Here is a 23,352-nt window from a genome sequence, read left to right on the forward strand (position 1 = left end):
ACCCGCACCAATTGGATGGTTTTTACAACCCAGATCGTTTGGTATTCAACTGCTCCAATACAATGTTTTTCCAACTCTTGAGTTGAAGAATGTAGTTCTATTGCCATGTGATACATTCGATGGGATTGCCATTTGTTTCAATCCCCTCTCTTACAATATCCTACGGCGTATTGTGTAGAGAAGTTCACCGCGTTGTTGACTCTCTTAATCTTCATTTTGAGAATGTCCCGTCGTGAAATCGAGTGTCTTGCTAATTGCGTAACCACCCACACTGTCCTACGGCGCAGGTAGTTGTTTTACGGATCTCGTGCGGAGATTGTGTTCTATATCTTCGTGCCTTGCTAAGTTTTAAAGGCCATACATGCCAATGATGGATTTCCATCTTGATATTTGTGTTAAGAATGGAGAGGAATAAATCTGTCAGATTTCATTGACAGTATCTTTTTCAAGCTTCGACAGTAGCTTTGTTAGCATGCAGACATCGTTTTGCTTGCGTGCAGCAGTAGCTTTATGTAACTCAAGATTCTTTGAATCATGGGTTCGGTTTTACTGTCTTCTCGATTTTGACATGATCGTTTTTTGGTCATTTTGAACAAGATATGATAATTCGAGTTCTTTGAAATTCACATTATCATCTATTTTTCATGTTCACGAAGCGATTGGAGGACCACCTCACCCATGCTCCACACGGTGAGGCCGAGCCTGCCTATTTCGGAGGCTCCATGGCATTAAGGCCGTCGGTGGCGGCATCCCCTCCTTCACAGGAGCTTGTGATGCCTCCCGTGTCTTCTAATGCCTCCATGACAATCTCTGATGCCAATCGCTCATTTTGCAAAGCTTGTTCTTTTGCTAGATTTCAAGGAAGTCCTTATTTGCTAAGGCTCCAACCGAGAACATTCCATTCTTACAAAGTATTTAAGGTGACATTAGTGGACCCTATCCAACCGAATACCGACATTTTTTGGTATTTTTATGCTATAGGTTAAGAGCATCGACGCGTTGGTCACACGTCGCTTTGCTTTCCACAAGAAACGCTGCATTCGCTAAAGTTTTTAGCTATGATCATCATCCTAAGGGCTCACCACCCTTCCTATCCTCTCAAATCTATTTGATTGGATATCGTTGGAGAGTTCACCTCCACGACTTTGATGATTTCGTTTTGCATATCTACGGGGATCGTCGTTGAACATATTATTCCTCATGTCCATTCACTGCACGATCTAGCAGAGCTCGGACTTGGTTATGGGTACTAACCTGCCGATTTTGGCATGGAGATATGTAATGATTTTGCATGCAGCAACACTTATTCGTTTCAGACCCACAACTTGCCAAGCGTTTAGTGCGTACCAGATGGTCACTGGATACAGTCCCAACGTTCTTTTCACTAACGCCTATTTGGTTAAAGTTATTTATGTGCCCCTATTGTAGTTATCTCAATGGGTCTACTTGAAACGATTAAGTATTCTGGTTGGTTATGATTTATGAATCACCAACACTTGTCCGCTATTTCCAATCTACAACCGTTGATCTCTATTCTACCCTTATGTGTGTCTTAGCCTAATAGGTTTCCTATGCAATGTTCTGAAAAGTAGGTATCAGCGAACCGTAAAATGTTCTGAAAAGTAGACACCCGTGGCTTTCCAGTGACATAAGTTTCACAACCTCATCCAATCGGAGCAGTTCACAATGCTCTGTCGAAGTTGACTGACTTGCAAATTTCCGGACAGGACTGTCCTACTTTGCTAAAACGGCCATAACTCACTCAATATGATAACTATGAACGAATGGTTGATGTCCATGGAAAGTATACACATAGGCCTTTCCAACGGTACCAATTTCACCATATTTCATCGAGCGAGCTGTCCTGTAGGTCTCGTTGAAGTTGACCTACGAAACTGGACAGATTCTGATTTGTCACATTTAATGTGTCTTTCGCGAAGAGAATGGGGGAATGGACCAATGAAGGACTGATTTTGGTCCAAGACGGAACCGTACGCATCCTTTACGCTACCAGTGTCGACTGCTACACCAAGGCGTACGTTGATGTTGCTGGAGCTGCTGGCGGCATTGGTGTGGATAGGATTTGTGTTGGTTCACTAAGTGTAGAACTAAACCCATGTCAAAGAAGCAATGCAAGTCCAATGACAATGCATAGGCGCATAGCTAATCACGTCATAATGAAAGCAATAATGTCCCAATAACACTAACATGTATGAATGTATAGCTCATTGAATCTCTTCATCATCTATACTTAGACGGAATAGAGAATCAAGAATTAGCTTCATATGAACACATATGGGTATGAGTTCTTGCAACCGATTGTACTACGTTCTCTCGAACGTCGCAATCTGATTACGTAAGCTCTCCGTGGTCTGGAGGCATTTAAAGTCCCTCGGGCACTCTCATATCTGCGTCAAGATCCCTTTACAGATATGCAATGACCACTATCATATGCTGCAAATCAGTTTTCATGGACACTACTACTGATCAAGTAGCGGAAAACAATTATGTCCATAACGAGAGAATATAACTCATCGTAGTCAATACTAGGATAATGAGACAATATTTGCGCCATAAGTCCTGCGTATATCGCATGACTTCATCTTTCTCATTACACTTACGAACAACGACCAACATAACAAGTCTAGTTCAGCCTGTATTGATTCTTTCTACTTCGGTCAAGTTGCTCATCGTTGATGCTTTACAACGGAATAAGAGCATAAGCGAATACATCATCAATCATGGGAGATCAATACATTAAACACACGCGCGCGCTGTATACGATCAATTCGTGAGATTTCTATTCTTCTCTAACATCAACAAAAGGAGTCTGTAGCGTCCCACAGAAACTTAGTTGATACACATGTTTCGAGAATATCTCTTGATGATGGGCGAAATACTTGTGCCTACGCACTTCGCTTCTTTCTAGTTTTGATTCTAGAGAATAATGGTCTCCCCCTTATCTAGGCAGGATCCAAGACCGAAGCTATGACCCTTACTAGTCCATCTTTGCGTTTGCCGCCCTTGTTTTGTGGTGCAATGCCACGGGCGCCGACAACAGCACAGCGTACGATGGTGCTATCGCCGGCTTCCTTCCCACTGTCAGGGATGGTGCCAACAGTGCTAGGACCAGGTCATATGAAATTCTCTCATATTCTGAGAGTTCCAACCTTACCGGCACATCACAGCATTTATGTGCGATCTCGTCACTTTCGCAATATCGGTAAAGTCATTAAGCATCGAATCTTTGACTTTCTGGAGGTCGATAATGCGTTGCACATTTGCTCACTTTGAGTAGTGCGGGATCTTAATGAGACATAGTGCCACACCACGTCAATTCCTGGCGTTAAAACCAGAATGGGAGCATTCCATATCTCCCCCTAACGACGGGAAATATGTCTCATCAAAGTGACCGTCTGCTAATATCGCAGGATAGAGATCAACGGTTGTAGATTGGAAATAGCGGACAAGTGTTGGTGATTCATAAATCATAACCAACCAGAATACTTAATCGTTTCAAGTAGACCCATTGAGATAACTACAATAGAGGCACATAAATAACTTTAACCAAATAGGTGTTAGTGAAAAGAACGTTGGGATCGTATCCAGTGACCATCTGGTACGCACTAAACACTTGGCAAGTTGTGGGTCTGAAACGAATAAGTGTTGCTGCATGCAACATCATTACATATCCCCATGCAAAAATCGGCAGGTTAGTACCCATAACCAAGTCCGAGCTCTGCTAGATCGTGCGGTGAATGAACATGAGGAATAATATGTTCAACGACGATCCTAGTAGATATGTAAAACGAAATCATCAAAGTCGTGGAGGTGAACTCTCCAATGGTATCCATTCAAATAGATTTGAGAGGATATGAAGGGTGGTGAGCCCTTAGTATGATGATCATAGCTAAAAACTTTAGCGAATGCAGCGTTTCTTGTGGAAAGCAAAGCGACGTGTGACCAACGCGTCGATGTTCTTAACCTATACCATAAAAATACCGAAAAATGTCCGTATTCGGTTGGATAGGGTCCACTAATGTCACCTTAAATACTTTGTAAGAATGGAATGTTCTCGGTTGGAGCCTTAGCAAATAAGGACTTCCTTGAAATCTAGCAAAAGAACAAGCTTTGCAAAATGAGCGATTGGCATCAGAGATTGTCATGGAGGCATTAGAAGACACGGGAGGCATCACAAGCTCCTGTGAAGGAGGGGATGCCGCCACCGACGGCCTTAATGCCATGGAGCCGCCGAAATAGGCAGGCTCGGCCTCACCGTGTGGAGCATGGGTGAGGTGGTCCTCCAATCGCTTCGTGAACATGAAAAATAGATGATAATGTGAATTTCAAAGAACTCGAATCATCATATCTTGTTCAAAATGACCAAAAAACGATCATGTCAAAACCGAGAAGACAGTAAAACCGAACCCATGATTCAAAGAATCTTGAGTTACATAAAGCTACTGCTGCAGGCAAGCAAAACGATGTCTACAGGCTAACAAAGCTACTGTCGAAGCTTGAAAAAGATACTGTCAATGAAATCTGACAGATTTATTCCTCTCCATTCTTAACACAAATATCAAGATGAAAATCCATCATTGGCATGTATGGCCTTTAAAAAATCCATCATTGTTTACTTGGGTACATTTGTTCGATTGAGAGTTTTTGATCTTAATTCATTTTTTGCTTCGATAATAAGCGTGATGGATAATGATTGTAAGCTAATAAATAGGAATGAAATTCTCGTTAAAGAAAACATATCGAAAAGAATAATAATGAGTCTTCTTAAGGATAACACTGGAATTAACCAAAAAAATAAAAATAAAGCATAACACTGGAATACTTATAGAGAGGATCCTAAGTTTAGGGCTGCAAAACACAATTGCAAATAAGCCTTTTAAGACGTGATAACCATTTGACTTTCAGATTCAGTGGGCTTATTAAAAAGCCCAATGGATTTTGTATCAACCCAAACTAAGTGCTGGACTCGTGTTACAGGTAATAAAATCTTGCCTTATTGTCAACGTCAAGCTATGATTTTTTTTTCTCAAGAAAAAAGTCAAGCCATGATTGATCGATGATAGCACCAGCAAAACTCAAAGTTTTGATTAACCCATGAGTCCATGACAATCGAAAATGGAAGAAATTCTATCAAAGAATAGCGACATGGCAGCCCAGTTCTACCATAAACTCATAGATATCAACCAGTAGCTTTAGTAGCTACAAGGCGGCGCCAAGTTCTAAATTTCTAATGGTTCTAATATGATCGTACTATGAAATTTCCGCGGCAAGTTTTTCAAAGGACACTAATATATCAACGAAGCTACAATAGTCGCAGTGGACTCTGAGATCCCAAGCGTGCTCTCGAGTCTCGAAGACTTGTCTGAGAGGGGGAAAATCTAGAAGAGAAGCTAGAGAGGGTTCAGACTTCAGACTGATCGACCTCGGCATGCAATTTATGTATGAACACGGTTAAGAGTCTTTTCAAATTAGCAGTACAGCTTAGTCATGTTCAAGGTGATCCAAGCTAGAAAGACTACAACTCCATAACGTTCGCTCAACCAACTCGATCAACTAATAAATCTGAGGATACACACACACACACAAACACACACACACACACACACACACACACACACACATATATATATAAATATATATATAAGGCCCTAGGGATCCCTATTTTTAGTTAAAAAAAATGATAGCTCATTCACCAACTTTTCGATTACATTTTCACATCTTCACCGTTCAACTTTTAAAGTCTAATGTGTAAATTACCTCTGTAAAATTTCAGTCAAAATGGTTATCGTTAAGGTATCAAACTTGGTGAAAACAATGGACGCACCAAATCTGTCAAACGGGAACCGTTCACATTTATAAGTTTAAATTCCAGTTTTGAATGCCTTAAGAACCTCCATTTTAGCTGAAATTTTACAGAGGTGATCTACACATTAGGCTTTAAACATTGAACGGTGGAGATGTGAAAATATAATCGAAAAGTTGGCGAATGAGCTATCCATTTTTTAAACAAAAAAAGGGATCCCTGATTGGAAGGGCTATATATATATATATATATATATATATATATATATATAGTCTCTATCCAGAGTGAAGCTTCACTCTGAAATTACAGAGTGAAGTTCCAATTTTGACACACTTTTCGGTCATTTTTTTCACCATAAGCGATTCAATATTTAGGTATGTTATTCAAGATCATCGCTACAAAGTTTCATCCAATTTAACAATGGTTTGAGTTTTCAAAATTGAGATTTACACGAACGGTTCACGTTGAACAGTTTTAATTCATTCATTGATTTAATCTAATTTCAATACCTTAACGATATCCAAATTAGATGAAATTTTGTACATATGATCTTGAATAGCATACCTAAATATTGAATCATTTATGGTGAAAACAAATGACTGAAAAGTGTGTCAAAATTGGAACTTCACTCTGTAATTTCAGAGTGAAGCTTCACTCTGGATAGAGACTGTATATATATATATATATATATATATATGTCCATATTTATTCTTATGGTACAGATTTTCATTTTTGACCAACTTTTCGATTAAGTTTTCACATCTCCACCATCCAATATCTAGATAATAACGTATAGATCATATCCACAAAATTTCAGCTATTTTAATAACCGTTACTATTTCTCATATGTAAGCCATTTTGGTACCTGAAGTTCTCATATGTAAGCCATTTTGGTACCTCTATCAATTTTGATCATATTTTTAGGGTTATTTTCGTCATTCTAGCCCTAAACTCATTAAATTCACATTTTCTTCATTTATTTCTATAATTGACTCTGTTTGGAGATAATTAAATTGATATATCTACTCCACTTAGCATCTACTTCGCATAAATCGAAAATAAATTTTTTTCTTAATATACTTATTGTATCCTAATTATTTTTTGCAAAAGAAATAAATTGTCTTTATGCAATTGTAAATTTTTATTAAAATATATATTTTTAATTACTTATAATTAAAATTAATTTAGATTGATAGTTGAATTATGAAAAATTATATACGTAAATCATCACAGATACTAAATGGATGAGTTATCAAATTTTTAGTGATAATTTAGAGGTAATTTGAAGATATTGTGAAAAAATAAAGTAAAGTAGAGATAAGATGACGGAAATAACCCTGAAAATATGATTAAAATTGACATAAGTACAAAAATGGCCTAAATTTGAGAACTTTAGGTACCAAATTGTCCGTTTTCATACATCAGGTACCAAATTGTCCAAGTAGCCAAACATTAGGTACCATAGAAGGAATTTACCCTTTTCTCATAACTTCGATTTTCTACTCAAAATATGAACGATTCAGGTTCAGCAGAATTCAATTCGTCCATTGTTTTTTATTAGTTCGATATCTTAACAATTATCATCACATACCCTAACGTGCCAAGCTATGGATCGATCGAGGTTCGATTCATTTTCGATCCTTCCCTATCATCATCACATACACAAGCTAGGTAAGTGTTAACGAACCATCATTAGTGAGTACGACGCACAATTTCACCATCAGTTGTCTTTTAAACTAAAATTAGCATGCATGCATCTACTAACCAACGTTGTTTAATCTAATCTCGGTCATTAAGACCGCGACTAGCAATGAACTTGAAACGAAAACCCCAACCAATTCTTGTCCTTTTTTCCACAAAAATAACGACGTCTTTTGTAGGAACTCACATTTGGACGACGACAACTACCCAAATACACGATGAGAAAACGAGCCCGAAAATTCGAGGCTATATTATATCATGTGTATATAGTTGTATATATAGTTACTTGGACTAGTGGATTTAATGACATTGTGAAATCAGTTTTCCTTCTCCATCCTTGTACAATGGCACGTTAGGGTGTTCCATTTTGAATGCGACGTATGAAAATAAAAGCATTGGAGAAGGGTCCATCTAATCTAAGCTAAATCTTTACCTCATAAGGGGGATATGAACAAAAGAAATGGACCACATGACCTGATTGATTGGTCTAAATCATGGAAATTGAGAATGAGAGTCACATACAAGAAGGACACTCGAGGGTGGCACCTAATTAAGGAAATCTTTCGAGATTTTATGTCACCTTATATGATAGGAACAATACATTCAAACCCCGATCGATTGTATACTCGTGAAAAATCATGGCATGTACTTATAGAAATATCAAATAATATGATGTGGTGTTGAAATGAGTTACATATCTCTCGATTAATCTCTCTCAATTTATTCTTAAAGTTATAATTCGGTACGCCGAGAAAGAATGACACGTGATTTGATTTAATAAATTGAACTAAAATGTGGTTAAAAAAAGTTTATAATCGAGTAGCCTCGAGAGATTTATAAGCTTGTTATGTAGAGTTAACTGAAATTCGAGTTGAAACAGACTAATTAAGAAGATCGATTTAGGGTTCATTTGGATTAATCTCATTAATTACTGATATCTCTCTTCCGTCAAAAAAAAAGTCATGCATATTATTGTTTACAACCGTAGCCATCACATTATGGCCTAATGGGTTTGATCAGGTACTTCTTTGTCAACATTTGATAGGGTCAATTCCTCCTTAATGGAGGTGTGAAAACTATGTGATGTTCACATGAGTAAATCAAGCACACCTATTGCATTGGTGACCTATTAATTAATGGAGTTGATTTTGTTGAAACTTGGAGCAACATTTGTTGAAGGTAATAAATAAATCTACAACCTTATGGTGGTAGGTGGTTGATTTGTTTGACAAAGAAAAAAGAATGCATTGATGAGCATGCCAACATTGAGCATGAATCAAGGAAGAAGATTGACTTTGCTTCCATGCATGTTACATGCAAATGCATGAATTGCACAAAGATGTTTGCCTATATAAAGGCATGAGAAGTGGTGCAATAAACATAGAAGAACAATAAGGGAGAGATCATCTTGTGTGTGATCAAGAGTGAGAGATAGAGAGAAAACTTCAAGTAGAGAGTTTTGTGGGTGTAGCAAAATAAAGTGTGTGAGAGTGTATCCCTTCAAGTGTGAGTCTTGTAGTAGTGTTTCTCTCGGTGTAACATTTCTTCATATAGTGGAGGTTCTTTATTGTTGCTACCCGTGGACGTAGGCACTTTGCCGAACCACGTTAAATCCCGGTGTTCTCTTTCATTTTATTTTCGCTTGTGGTTGTGAGTTATTTCGATTTCCATTCTCCAGTTCATTCTTCCGCATTCCCTAACAGTGGTATCAGAGCTCCTGGTTCTGACTGGGAGCTGCTAGAATGGAAGGATCACGGAGTACCATGATCAGACTCAACCACTCCAACTGGATTACCTGGAAGCCGAGAATGGAGGATATTCTCTATTGCAAAGATTTGCATGAGCCGATCGAGGGAGACGATGCCAAGCCAAGTGAGATTTCACCAGCAATTTGGACGAAGAGGAACCGCAAAGCCATCGGTCATATTCGTGAATGGGTGGACGATAGTGTATTTCACCATGTTGCCAATGAAACCAGCGCGCATGAGCTTTGGTTGACATTGGAGTCCTTATTTGAGAAAAAGACTACTGCCAAGAAATCTTTTCTCATTAAAGAGCTCGTCAACATGAAGTATCGGGGAGGCGTTCGAGTGACCGAGCACCTCAACAACTTTCAGAGTGTACTCAATCAATTAGCAACGATGAGCATGAAGATTGATGATGAGTTACAAGCGTTGCTGCTGCTCGGGTCGTTACCAGATAGCTGGGAGACATTTGTTGTCACTGTAAGTAACTCTACTCCTAATGGTGTATTATCTATGGAAAATATTAAAGATAATATGTTGAACGAAGAAACAAGAAGGAGTTCTTCATCAAGTTCAGAAAATGGTCAATTCTTCGTTGCGGAGAGGAGAGGAAGGAGCAAGAGTAAAGGACCCAGAGGTCACGAAAGGAGTATTAGCAAATCCATAACAAAGTTCAACGGAAAGTGTCATCATTGTGGTCTTCTAGGCCACATGAAGAAAAATTGTAACAAATTGAAGCGGGAATTCAAAGAACCAAGAGAAGACACTACTCATCAACAAAAGGAGGACACAAACAATGTTGTTGCTATGGTGTCTCGTGATGAGTGTGAGTTTCTGTCACTTGGAGGTGAATGTCTACTAGTAGATAATCCTGGAGTTCAATGGATCGTTGATTCTGGAGCCTCGTTTCATGCCACTTCTCACATAGAGTTCTTCAATACGAACAAAGCAGGTGACTTTGATAAAGTGAAGATGGACAATGACAGCTACTCTAATATTGCTGGGATTGGAGATATTTGCTTGCAGACAGATGTGGGCTGTCAGTTATTGTTGAAAGATGTGAGACATGTTTCTGGTCTACGTCTCAATCTTATGTCAACTGGTGTACTTGATCGACAAGGCTTTCATCATCATGGTGGTGATGGAAATTGGAAGCTTACCAATGGATCTCTTGTAGTTGCCAGAGGAAAAATGTGTTGCACACTCTACAAGACCTATGGAAAGATATGCAAGAGTGAGTTGAATGCAGTCGATGAATCTTCTTCAAGTTTGTGGCATAGACGTCTTGGCCACATGAGTGAGAAAGGACTGCAGTTGTTGGCAAAGAAGTCGCTAATTCCTGTTACCAAAGGTAACTCACTAGACTCTTGTGATTATTGTTTATATGACAAGAATAAGAAAATTAGTTTTTCAAAGACTTTCACTAGGAAAGAAAATATTTTAGATCTTGTACATTCAGATGTGTGTGGCTCGATGGAAGAAGAATCATTAGGTATGCATAAGTATTTTGTTACTTATATCGATGATGCTTCGCGAAAGGTTTGGGTTTATTTGTTGAAATCCAAAGACCAGGTGTTCTAGACATTTACAATTTTCCACACTATGGTGGAAATGGAGACTGAAAGAAAATTGAAGTGCATTCTAGTGATAATGGCGGAGAGTACATAACGCACGAATTTAGAGATTATTGTGCAAAGCATGGCATCAGACATGAGAAGACAGTTCCTGGCACCCCTCAACATAATGGCATAGCAGAGCGGATGAATCGTACCATTATGGAGAAAGTCAGATACATGTTGAAGATGGAAAAATTATCAAAAGAATTTTGGGGAGAAGCTATGAAGACTGCGTGCTACCTAATCAACAGAGCACCGTGTGTACCTTTGGAATTTAAGACTCCAAATGAAGTCTGGACCGGGAAAGATGCATCCTACTCACATTTAAGAGTATTTGGATGTAAAGCATTCGCACTTGTATCCAAGGAGAATAGGAAAAAGCTGGATGACAAGGCGACACCATGCATATTTTTCGGCTATGGTGAAGCAGAGTTTGGCTACCGGTTGTGGAATCCAAAGATGAAGAAATTCATAAGAAGCAAAGATGTGGTGTTCTATGAAGACCAATCTATTGCAGATTTCGACAAAGAGGTACTACCAAATGCAACAAGTGATAGTCGCATTTATGATTCACCATTGCAGCAGGAATACAACGTTGGGCTGCAAGGTGATAGAGTTGAAAATATACCTGACACGGGAGATGCTGAAGTCGAAGATGAAGGGGAGTTTGATCAGGGGGAGCAACATGTGAATAATCAAGTAGTTGTTCGTAGAAGCACCATGAGGCAAATTCTATCCACCAAGTATCCATCATCTCAATATATTTTGGTGACTAATGATGGAGATGATCCTTATGCAAATTACATCCTTTTGACCAGTGACGGAGAGGCTGAAAGTTACAGGGAAGCAAAGATTCATCAAGACCACAACAAATGGAGGCTAGTCATGGAGTCTGAGATGGAGTCTTTACTAAAGAACGACACCTATGAGTTAATGAAGCTTCCTAAAGGCCGAAAAGCACTCAAGAACAAGTGGGTGTTCAAGTTAAAGCGAGATGAGAATAAGAAACTGGCAAAATTCAAGGCTCGCTTAGTTGTCAAAGGATTCACCCAGAAAGAAGGAATTGATTTTGATGAGATTTTCTCACCCGTTGTCAAGATGACTTCGATTAGAGTCATTTTGGGCATGGCTGCGAGCATGGATCGAGAGGTGGAGCAGATGGACGTGAAGACTGCATTTCTTCATGGTGATTTAGATGAAGAAATATATATGAAGCAACCAGAAGGCTTCGAAGTCAATGGAAATGAGCATATGGTTTGCAAGTTGAAGAAAAGCTTGTACGGATTGAAGCAAGCACCAAGACAATGGTATAAGAAGTTTGACTCTTTCATGGTGAGTCATGGGTGCAAAAGAACGTCAGCAGATCCGTGTGTTTATACTCAACAACCGCTGGAGGTAATTTTATCATCTTACTACTTTATGTAGATGATATGTTAATTGTCGGCAAAGATACTGTTATGATTCAACAGCTAAAGACAGATTTATCAAAGTTCTTTGATATGAAAGATTTGGGACCAGCCAAGCAGATTTTGGGCATGGAGATTGCCCGTGATCGTGGAAATAAGAAATTGTGGTTATCACAAGAAAAGTACATTGAGAAGGTACTAGAGCGTTTCCAAATGGAGAAAGCAAAACCAGTTGCTACTCCACTTGCTAGTCACATGAAGCTCAGCTCAAAGCAGAGTCCTACGAGTCATAAGGAGGAGGAAGAAATGGCAACAGTGCCATATGCCTCAGCAGTAGGGAGCTTGATGTACGTGATGGTTTGTACTAGACCAGACATAACACATGCAGTTGGTGTTATTAGCAGATTCTTATCTAATCCAGGCAAGGAGCACTGGAATACTGTTAAGTGGATTCTGAGATACTTGCGAGGAACTTCAAAGATGAGTATATGCTTTGGAAGTGGCAAGTCTGAACTAGTTGGCTACACAGATGCAGATATGGCCGGCGATATTGACACGAGAAAGTCCACATCCGGATACCTGATCACGTTTTTAGGGGAAGCTGTCTCGTGGCAATCAAAGCTACAAAAATGTGTTGCTTTGTCAACTACAGAAGCAGAGTACATTGCAGCTACTAAAGCGTGCAAAGATATTTTGTGGTTAAAGAGATTCCTACAGGAATTAGGTCATACACAACAAGAGTTTGTCTTGCATTGTGACAGTCAAAGCGCGATTCACTTGAGCAAGAATTCGAGTTTTCACTCGAGGTCAAAACACATTGATGTGAGGTATCACTAGATATGTGATGTGCTGGAAGCTAAGGAAATGATGCTGAAGAAAATTCATACAAACAAGAACAGTTTAGATATGATGACGAAGTCTCTACCGAAGGAGAATTTCGAGTTCTGCAGAAGCGCGTCTGGAATGGCGCATCCCTCCATCCAAGTCGGGAGGGGGAGATTGATAGGGTCAATCCCTCCCTAATGGAGGTGTGAAAACTATGTGATGTTCATATGAGTAAATCAAGCACACCTATTGCTTTGGTGACCCATTAATTAATGGAGTTGATTTTGTTGAAACTTGGAGCAACATTTGTTGAAGGTAAGAAATAAATCTACAACCTTATGGTGGTAGGTGGTTGATTTGTTTGACAAAGAAAGAAGAATGCATTGATGAGCATGCTAACATTGAGCATGAATCAATGAAGAAGATTGACTTTGCTTCCATGCATGTTATATGCAAATGCATGAATTGCACAAAGATGTTTGCCTATATAAAGGCATGAGAAGTGGTGCAATAAACATAGAAGAACAATAAGGGAGAGATCATCTTGTGTGTGATCAAGAGTGAGAGATAGAGAAAAAACTCCAAGTAGAGAGTTTTGTGGGTGTAGCAAAATAAAGTGTGTGAGAGTGTATCCCTTCAAATGTGAGTCTTGTAGTAGTGTTTCTCTCGTTGTAACCTTTCTTCGTATAGTGGAGGTTCTTTATTGTTACTACCCGTGGACGTATGCACTTTGCCGAACCACGTTAAATCCCGGTATTCTCTTTCATTTTATTTTCGCTTGTGGTTGTGAGTTATGTTGATTTCCATTCTTCAGTTCATTCTTCCGCATTCCCTAACAACATTTGGGTTTAGTATCTCCACGTTCTTGAAACACTTGTCACTCAATTAGGGATGGAGAGAGTGATAATTATATAATTATGTACAATCCCGATAGACAAAAATACTCACCGGGGTGAGAGACCGACATCATATAGTCACCACTCATACGATCACACCTCTCTTGGATCTACAAAAAGAGCTTTATTTATATGTGGGGTTTTAGTCAATTCATGAAGGCTGGTTATGTCTGCTTCATTCTTCTTCATGGCTTTTATGCACCACAAATCCTCTGAGCAAGAGAGCAACTTCCAATGTGGTATGTTATGTCTTAGTATCGAGTCACAACCCCCCACTTCGGTGACTACAACCTTGCAGCGGCAGTTCTTAATTGTAGTACTAGCCATGTTGTGCACAAAGTGGCACAAATTCCTCACCAGTTTCCCTGACAATGGCCCTTCATGGTACACCCCATACATGAAGTAAAACCCAAAGGGGTTGAAAAAATCAGGCATAGAAGGCAGTAATTTAAAGCAAGGCAAAAACCTATCCATCAGTCTCCAGCTTTTTGCATATAACAGACAAGACAGTGGTGCCTTCCCTAGCCTCAATTTGAAAACCTCACCGCTGTTCCATACACTAATCATCGCCCAACTATTTGGTAGAGCTTGCCCATTTGACCTGATATTGCAAAACTCTCCCCTCGGATAAGCAACCCAAGTCCCCAAGCTCAGTTTGTTACCCAGCACCTTGTCTATGTCATGAGGAAAGAAATCAGTCGAAGCCATACACTTTCTGTAAAGAAACTCAGCTTCTTCTACCTTGAGCTTCGTGATTTCAACGTTGGAAGAGACATGGCAGGGACGATAACGAACCGGATTCACCAGAATTGCAGGGGTCCTGAACTTGAGGTAGCCAAACTTCTCCATGAAAAGCCTGGCTGAAGCTTCATTGTCCTTCTCGGTAGCCATGTATGAGTAATCTACGTCGTTGGCTATGAACCAATCTTCTAAACAACACACCATTCTGGAAGCAATCCCTTGTTGACGATGGAGTGGTGCCACCCTCAGGCCGAGGATGTAGCCCACTCTGGCCAGATTGGCCTCATGCTGTCTAGGCAGCGCCTTATCATGAACCGTCACCCACTTTATCGAGCCTTGAATGACTCCAACCAACTGGTTGTCCAACTCGGCCACCTGCAAAACATGATGACCAAGAATCATGATAGCTGTGATCGAAAAGTCGACGAATATGTTTCGATAATGAGAATGATAAGACGTTCGATGTTGGAGAAATTAGAGAAGAAGATTATGAAAAATGGAATGTTCATACGTACCAGCATCTTATGCATCGGACTGTTTCTGATCCTACATATGGGGTCACCCATAGTGTCTGTGAAGAGATTTACTCGCTCCGTTGGTCCTACCTCGCATCTTCGTTCAAACTCTTCCACTCTAGCTCTGTCCGCTTCACTATCGTAGCATCGAATTTCAGCCTGCTTTAATCTCATTTGTGAAACCCTAATTAACCTCTCCAGATATAAGATACGTACGTACGTATCAGGAGTACGTTGTAGTAGAAGAAGGGATGAAAGCAAGAAAGGAAGATAAAGAAAAAAATGGAGGTTTGGTTTGTACTTTCTAAAGCTCAGCTATAATATGCAGCTAGCTAAGTTTGGCTTTGCAATATGATCGTGGAGCATTTATATGGTTCTGGAAATGTTCTTCTAGCTATCATCAACATCGATCACCCTACGCCAGGCTTCAAAGTAATAATATAGTAATAATATACCATAAAGGTATCTAAATAATAGAATGTGTTCTTTGTCTCTACTCGATCTCTAGCAATTTAATTAAGGATTTGAAGCTTTAATTAACTAAGCTATATATCCACGAACGTTAGGATAACCTCAGGCTCACGCCACATATGCACGCCTAAGAATATGTCGTTGGCCATCACCACCAAATTTATCCATCTATTTTCCAAAACCACTGGTCCAATATATTGGTCCCCATTGGTTATGAGGTCATATTAATACATTGTGTACCACTTATGCCTGTATATTTTAAGTTATACGTACCCCACCGCATCACATACCCTAATGATCGATACATATCGATCGTACAGTCGGCAGAAGTGTATATATAGTACTATCTGGAAATGGATATTGAAGTTTATGCTTGTAGTTAAACTAATCGATGATGTAATTTAATTAGATTGAACACTTAGATTCTGTCAGCGGGGCAACTACGTACGTTCGTGCCCTCTTTTTCATTTGTTTAAGACCCAGCGAATATATTAATTTGAGAACGACAAAAGAAATTCACGATTTGTGCATGTATATCGTAATGTCATAGCATATTATACGTTTTTCACTAATTCGAGACTCTTTGTAGCACACAGAACCAAATCATATATGATTTCTATTTTTCGACCAAATAGAAATTGTGGAGTTTTATGTGACCCGTACTTTCATTTAATTAATTAGTTAATAGATACTTAATTAATCGAAAATGATAGTGAAACTCCACTAACTAATGGAATAGGTAGATTGGCTTTGGCATCTTTAACTGTGATAACAAGCTATTTTTACTTATATTTGGCTAAGATTGAACTATATGTAGTTGTTATTGAATCCAGTTCCAGCAATATATCAAACTTAAATTAATTATATTATAATTTGAACACATGAAAAACAGTTAATTTATCTCTCTACGATCTTTAGCCATCAATATATTTTTTTTTTTTGGATAAACGGAGGATGTGCAAGATGCTCAAACCCTCTATTGAGTTTTAGTAAAGGTGGGAGCATGAAACCTAACTCCACAGAGAGAAAAGAATGAAACTTAGCTACAACTAAATTAACATTTCAACTCTTCTGCTTCTGCTAGAGATCAATAAACTTGGTATAAAACTTGCTATATCATTTTAGAATACATATAAATTAAAAGGCATAAATGCCGATTTGCACCCCAAATTTGGCTGAAATTGTCAATTTACACCCCGAACTTGCATTTGAGTCAATTTACCTCCTAAACTTGGTAAAAATTGCCGATTTACACCCCGAACTTGTATTTGAGTCAATTTATCTCCTATACTTGGTAAAAATTGCCCATTTGCACTTATCCGTTAAATTTAACTGTTTCTATCCAATTTTGCGTCACATGTCATGCATTTAAGGGGTAGTATTGTCATTATATATTTATATTTTTCTTAAAATAAATAAAAATATTCTTTAAAATGAGGATTATTTTGTTAATCAAATTATTTATTTACATCTTTTTTTCTACCTACTTCACCCTACTTTGAATTATATATTTAATATACCCACCCATTCAAATATAGTGTGTTGTGTATAAATATATTTTTATATATACACATTGTTGGAGGATGAACAAAACGAGAATAATAACGACGTAATAGAACAGAACGTAACCGTTTATTGATTGATAATGAGGCCAATATATAGGCATTACATAACCACAATCCCGTAGGATTCGGAGTCCTAATCTATTACAGAGATGCGAATCTATCTCTAACAGAAAACCTAATAAGGCTAAGACACACACAATGGTAGAATAATAATTCTCTCGGAACACACATTTATTTTAATTTTCAATGTATTTATTTATTTATATATTTTTCTAATATCTTTTAACATACCATATCACATAAAATAATAAATATATAAATCAATAACATGTTTCGAAAAAACAAACATTGTAGCAAGTGTTCCTCTTAAGTAATTTTATTAATTTATTTCATTATTCAATATGAATAAATATATTATGACAATACTACCCCTTAAATGCATGACATGTGACGCAAAATTGGATAGAAACAGTTAAATTTAACGGATAGGGTGCAAATTGACAATTTTTACCAAGTTTAGGAGGTAAATTGACTCAAATACAAGTTCGGGGTGTAAATCGGCAATTTTTACCAAGTTTATGAGGTAAATTGACTCAAATGCAAGTTCGGGGTGCAAATTGGCATTTATGCCAAATAAAAAATGATCAACAAACTAGCTAGCTGAGATTTAATTTTTTGGGAAATGGTATGTTTTGGAAGCATTAAAATAAAATAATATATATATATATAATTATAAATTATACAAAAAATAAATAAACATTATTGTAAATTTTTAGTTCAAATAACTCAAATAACTTGAATGACTTAGTGTTCTACATTCGAATAATACATATCTAATAAAGACAATACTATTTAAACATCATCTTCATTCTCATTATCCTCAATATTATCAAATAAAACGACTTCTAATCGCGGTTCATCAAGTGAAAGCTTCTGACTGCTTCAGTCAAGGTTCTGTAGTGGTTCCACTTCGAAAGCAGAAAATGTAGTTGAAGGTAAGTTTTCGTGCTACATAGTTTACCACATGTGGGCATTTGCTTTCTTCCAATCTCAAGTCTCAATCCCACGCGTTGTGTCAAGATTTTTTTTTAGAAGACATGATAATAATTTTATTAAAGCAAGTAAGATAGAAGATAGCAGTCAATTACAAGAAGATAATCACGAACTGGAAATAAGTTCCTATCTAGCAACAAAGAAACTACCCTCCAAACCCATAAGCATACAACACAATTAATGAGTGAAAAGCCGGAACGACCAATAAAATATATGCCTCATTGTCATACTTCATAAAAAGGTTAAAAAGGAAGAAAACAAAACCTAAACTTATTCAACCAGGCCTAGGCCGTCACCCCTAAGCACAATCTCAGAGTGAAAACGAAAACTAAGCAAAATCTACAAACAAAAGAGCCCACAAACTAACAACCAACCCAGTAACAAGGCTCAAGAGAGAAGCCCAAAGAAGCACAGTCAACCTTCGTAGGAACTAGGTTGAGCTACTGCCTCCCATCACCATTGGTGACGTCGACTGGAAGAGACTTGCAACTAAGAGGAGACAGTAGAAGCTGACCAAATCCATCTCTCCAACATTATCACAACTATAAACCTAACAAAGGTAGATCAAAGCAGCACCATACCCATAAGAGCGAAACAACACCGCCGAAGATGATGAAGATTGTTGGCATAGGCTAGCCATAATCAGCGCGACTATTATCACACTTAGGCTCAAAATCAGCCCAACCCCGTAGTATAGGCATGGAGCCAGCTAGACCAGTTGTGTAACAAGCCACCCCATGGCTCAAACCAACTACGGACGCGCCCACACGCGTATCTCAAAGGAAGCTCTAGAGAATACCACAATTGGACTAAGTTCCACATCAGAGGATGAGTGAATGATCTATCTTAACTTAACTATTAAAGGTCAAACACTTGACCTCATAAGGTAAACAATCCAGACTACTTACTGTTATTCTGTAGAAATTACTACACATCTGACTTAAGCATCGGAGAATTGAAGACCACGTCGCCGTGGTCTTTACTCTAACGGGCTGCGTTATTTGTGACAGGGAGAATAGTAAGGAATACGATACATCTCGGATCAGCGTAGTGGAGTGAACTACACCACCGTAGTATACTGCATTAACAAAGATAATGCCATGCCAAATGGGAACACAACTCAAAAATAGAAAATTTGGAGTCAGAATTGAACACCAGCAAGACTCAACCCAACCAATCTTGAATAAGAGCATCGGCAGATCCGAACTAATGAATCTAACCAGAAAAGACCCAAATCCATAATCAATCGGGGGACTCAACAACATTAAAAAAGAAATAAAAGGTAAAAGAGGTAAGCAAAACGAAGACATGCTTCAGGTGAACGTCCATGGAAGACGAGATGATGCCACCGCCGTTGGAGACTGAGGAGGGGCAGAAGAGGATGAAGCAGAGGCCCCTCCCGAATCGATGCACAGCGACAGTGCCGTCGACACTCGACCGGAAGGGGAGGAAAGGCTCAAATCTGGTTTATCTCACTCAAATCTAGAGAGAGAGGCCTGGCCAGTTTTTCAATTCATGGATGTGTCAGGATTTGGTATAATCATATCATTCACATAAAAGCAACAGAAATATGGAACAGAAACCGCAATAGGAATAAGCACAATCATCTCTCACTTATAATCCTCTAAGCACCCGATCACATTCACAAAGTGGCTCGCACGAACCCTAAACGTCGCTATCGTCTTCTTTTCCTGTCATCTTTCGATTTTCTCCTCCCTATTTTAATCAGACCAAAAATCACGGTCCCCCTTCAAATTATATCTTAAACAAGTTCCATCCCAACCTACTAGCTCACTGTTCTTCACTAGTCATCAGACATCCCATTATGAACTTTTTTTACGTTTGAGAAAGCATTATAAACCGTAAAAATTGACACGAATGCCAATCGGCCCGAACCCACTACCACTTCGTGATCTTCCCCATTCATTCATTTTTTTCTTTGCATGCATTATGTTGTCCTCTACATGTTTTTTATCGACTAGTTGGATGCTTTGGAACTTAGCCCTAGCATCATAATATGCCCCAAATGAGTAGCTGGGGTGGGATCCAGTACACTTCGTATGGGGCTGCTGTACAACTTCTCTTGAGAGCTAGAGTTCAAGGGCATAGATTTTTACTTTTTTGGGAGCTTGTAATATGTGATTGGATTCTTTATCATTCATTCTTGTTCTATATGGATCAAATGGGGAAAACTTTCAGACATTGCATGTGACATTCGATCATATGTACTTCTCTATTATTGATGTATTGTGATGCCTTACTGCTAAATTTTAAGCCAGTTATATGTATCAAGTGATCCATATACAGTGTTGAAATATATATATATATATATATATATATATATATATATATTTAGATGGTGGTGTTGTTTACATTATGAGAAGTTTTAAATACACATCTCATTTATCTTAATACACACTCACTTCTTAAAACACTACCAATCTAAAATTTCATGTAAATTCTTCTCTAAATACACACCTCAAAGTACCAAAATTACATTTTTGTTCCGGGAGAATTACTATTCTACCCTTATGTGTGTCTTAGCCTAATAGGTTTCCTGTTAGGAGATAGATTAGCATCTCCGTAATAGATTAGGACTCCGAATCCTACAGGATTATGGTTTTGTAATGCCTATATATAGGCCCCCATATCATTCAATAATACACAATTATTTCATCATGCATCACGTTATCACGCACGTTGCTCTAAAACCCTGAACTTTTAGAGCCCTAGAAATTTTTTCTCTTCTCCACCGCCGGCCACCGTCGTCTCTGGCCTCCGACATCTTCCCGTCGACGTTCCTCGTCGGCGCAGCCCCGCTGCCCCTGCAGGTCCCCCTGCAGCCTTGCACGCAGCCCTCCCCGCAGCCCCTGCAGCCATCCCTGTAAACAGCCCTGCACGCTGCCCCTGCATGCTGCCCCTGCAGCCCCGCGCGCAGCCCCTGCATGCTGCCCCCGCAGCCCCGCGCGCAGCCCCTGCATGCTACCCCCGCAACCCCGCACGCTGCCCTGCAGCCCCCGCAACGCAGCCCCGCACGCACGCACGCACCCCTGCTGCCCCCGCATGCAGCCCCACACGCAGCCAGCCCCGCACGCAGATTCTGTCCTGCGGCCCCTGCTGCCCTGCAGCCCCTCCGACCCCCCTGCTGCCCCTGCACGCAGCCTCCGCAGCCCCGCAGGGTATCCTCCGCATTCGCTCCGCAAAAACATCTTTTTGTCCTGAAAAACCCCGCATCAGAGGATTCAAAATTGCTCCTCCCGCATATATACGCAATGAACGCGAACTGCACAAGCAAACTCTTCGCTCAAGAGAAGCTACTCCCGTCTTCTCTACCCTTTTGGGCCTTTAAACTATTTGTCTTTTTTCCTTTTTATTTTCCTATTGCTTATTAAATCGTTTATTTGCACGTTTTCGTTTTCTAACTATGTTTCACGTGCTTGCATAGGAAAAGTGATCACTCGTCGTACTATGGTGATGACATTCATGCCGAGATGGATGATACTTTTGTCATCTACATACGATTTTGATCGTACCCTCCCAAGATTTTATGTCATCGGACGAAGATAGAAAAAGAATTCAACAAGCAACTTCATGCATGACGATCGATTTGCAGAGCAATTTACTTATATGCGGTCTATTTGGCAGACCAACAAGTATGTTTTTCTTAAAGTTGCTGCTTTTAAACATATATATATATAAATTATCGGACGCTATTAGCCTTTTTTTTCATGTCTTCTTTTCCGGCCTTTCTTATAACGCCGATGAGACCAAAGAGGGATATGATTCCCCTCTTGGTCGACGTTTTTCGTGTGACGGTCCTGTGGGAGTCACGTTATTATTTAAAAAGGAAGATATCGATTTCGTGTGGTCGCTTGAGTGCACCGCTGTTTTCGGTGCGATCATGAGAATCGCCGATATGCATCGATTATTTTGTGACCATATACATCACAACCTTCTAATTCCGGTTACATACTTGAATAGTTTCGATTATTTGAAACCTATACAACCCTCGTTTCTTATGGATGCGTCACCATCGCGACTGTTATTTGAATGTTTCAGTTTTCCTAAACTGATGTCTATAAACGATAATCTCAAGGTCTACGTACTCATTTATTTGAGTTGATTCATTACTCTGATGGAGCACTATTTACTGACAAAAAGATCCCAAAAATAACGAATTCTATGGGACACACTTAAAAGTGATTTAATGAACGTCTATGACGTTGTATTATCAGAGTTGACCTTGATGCATACTCCACATCAAAGAAACGCATGCCATTTTTGGCACCTGTATCTATTTCTTGAGGGAATTTTGGAGATGGAAACGTAACATTCTTCCATTCTCAAGTAAGCACATTTTTGAGCCTCAGGCTAAGGCTCCGCCCAATCCGATATGCAAGATTTTGTTGCTACAGACTTTTGATTAGTCAATCTATTTTGATTATGTCTTCTGCTTACTATTTTTCAAGTATGACGTTGGCATTGCCATGATTATTGCTCGACTTTAGCGTAAGTCGTCTATTGGAATTGGAAGCTTGTTTGTGTTGTATTAAATATTGGCATATTCTATAAAATCTCTCGTATTTCTTGTTTACAAGATTGACTCGTGAGAATTTTATTTGCCTTGGCTTAGCATGCATGGTCAACGTTGCAACTCACGTGGTTTTTAAATTGGCCGCTTTTGGGTTACATGGTACCCCAATAACACTACATTGTGATTTTGGACTTTGAAATTTGGAAAACGGACCTCGGAACGTCAAAATTGACGTCGTTTTTCCCGGTTACTGTTCCGGCGTTTCCGAAACGTTTTTTGACGTTTTACCGGCGTATTCGCCGCGTTCCGGCCATATTCTGGCGTTTCCGGCACTGCCATCCGGTTCCGGACGGCGCTCCCTGTCGGACCTGAAGTTATGGCCTCGATACCGGCCAGGTCCGGCCACTGCTGGCCGGATTTCCGGCAATCGGTGCCGTCGGCTTCCGACGAGTTTTTCCGA

The 23,352-nt window shown here is 39.3% G+C and overlaps 1 protein-coding gene across 1 annotated transcript; it reads right to left on the reverse strand.

The window, feature by feature from the left end:
* Positions 1-14,106: 14,106 nt before the first annotated feature.
* LOC126788716 (probable N-acetyltransferase HLS1-like) lies at positions 14,107-15,443 on the reverse strand. The gene is made up of 2 exons (XM_050514732.1): positions 15,270-15,443; positions 14,107-15,129 (listed from the first exon to the last, which is right to left on the reverse strand). Exons 1-2 carry the CDS (start codon positions 15,441-15,443, stop codon positions 14,107-14,109), a joined length of 1,197 nt encoding a protein of 398 aa, XP_050370689.1.
* Positions 15,444-23,352: the final 7,909 nt, after the last annotated feature.

This window comes from Argentina anserina, chromosome 3 (genome assembly GCF_933775445.1).
Source record: "Argentina anserina chromosome 3, drPotAnse1.1, whole genome shotgun sequence".
NCBI classification, from domain to species: domain Eukaryota; kingdom Viridiplantae; phylum Streptophyta; class Magnoliopsida; order Rosales; family Rosaceae; genus Argentina; species Argentina anserina.

Excerpts from the sequence above, each read along its gene's own strand:
- LOC126788716 (XM_050514732.1), bottom strand. The coding sequence starts at position 15,443 with ATGAGATTAAAGCAGGCTGAAATTCGATGCTACGATAGTGAAGCGGAC. Across the intron at positions 15,130-15,269 it reads GTCCGATGCATAAGATGCTG|GTGGCCGAGTTGGACAACCA; the intron begins GTACGTATGAAC and ends CATGTTTTGCAG.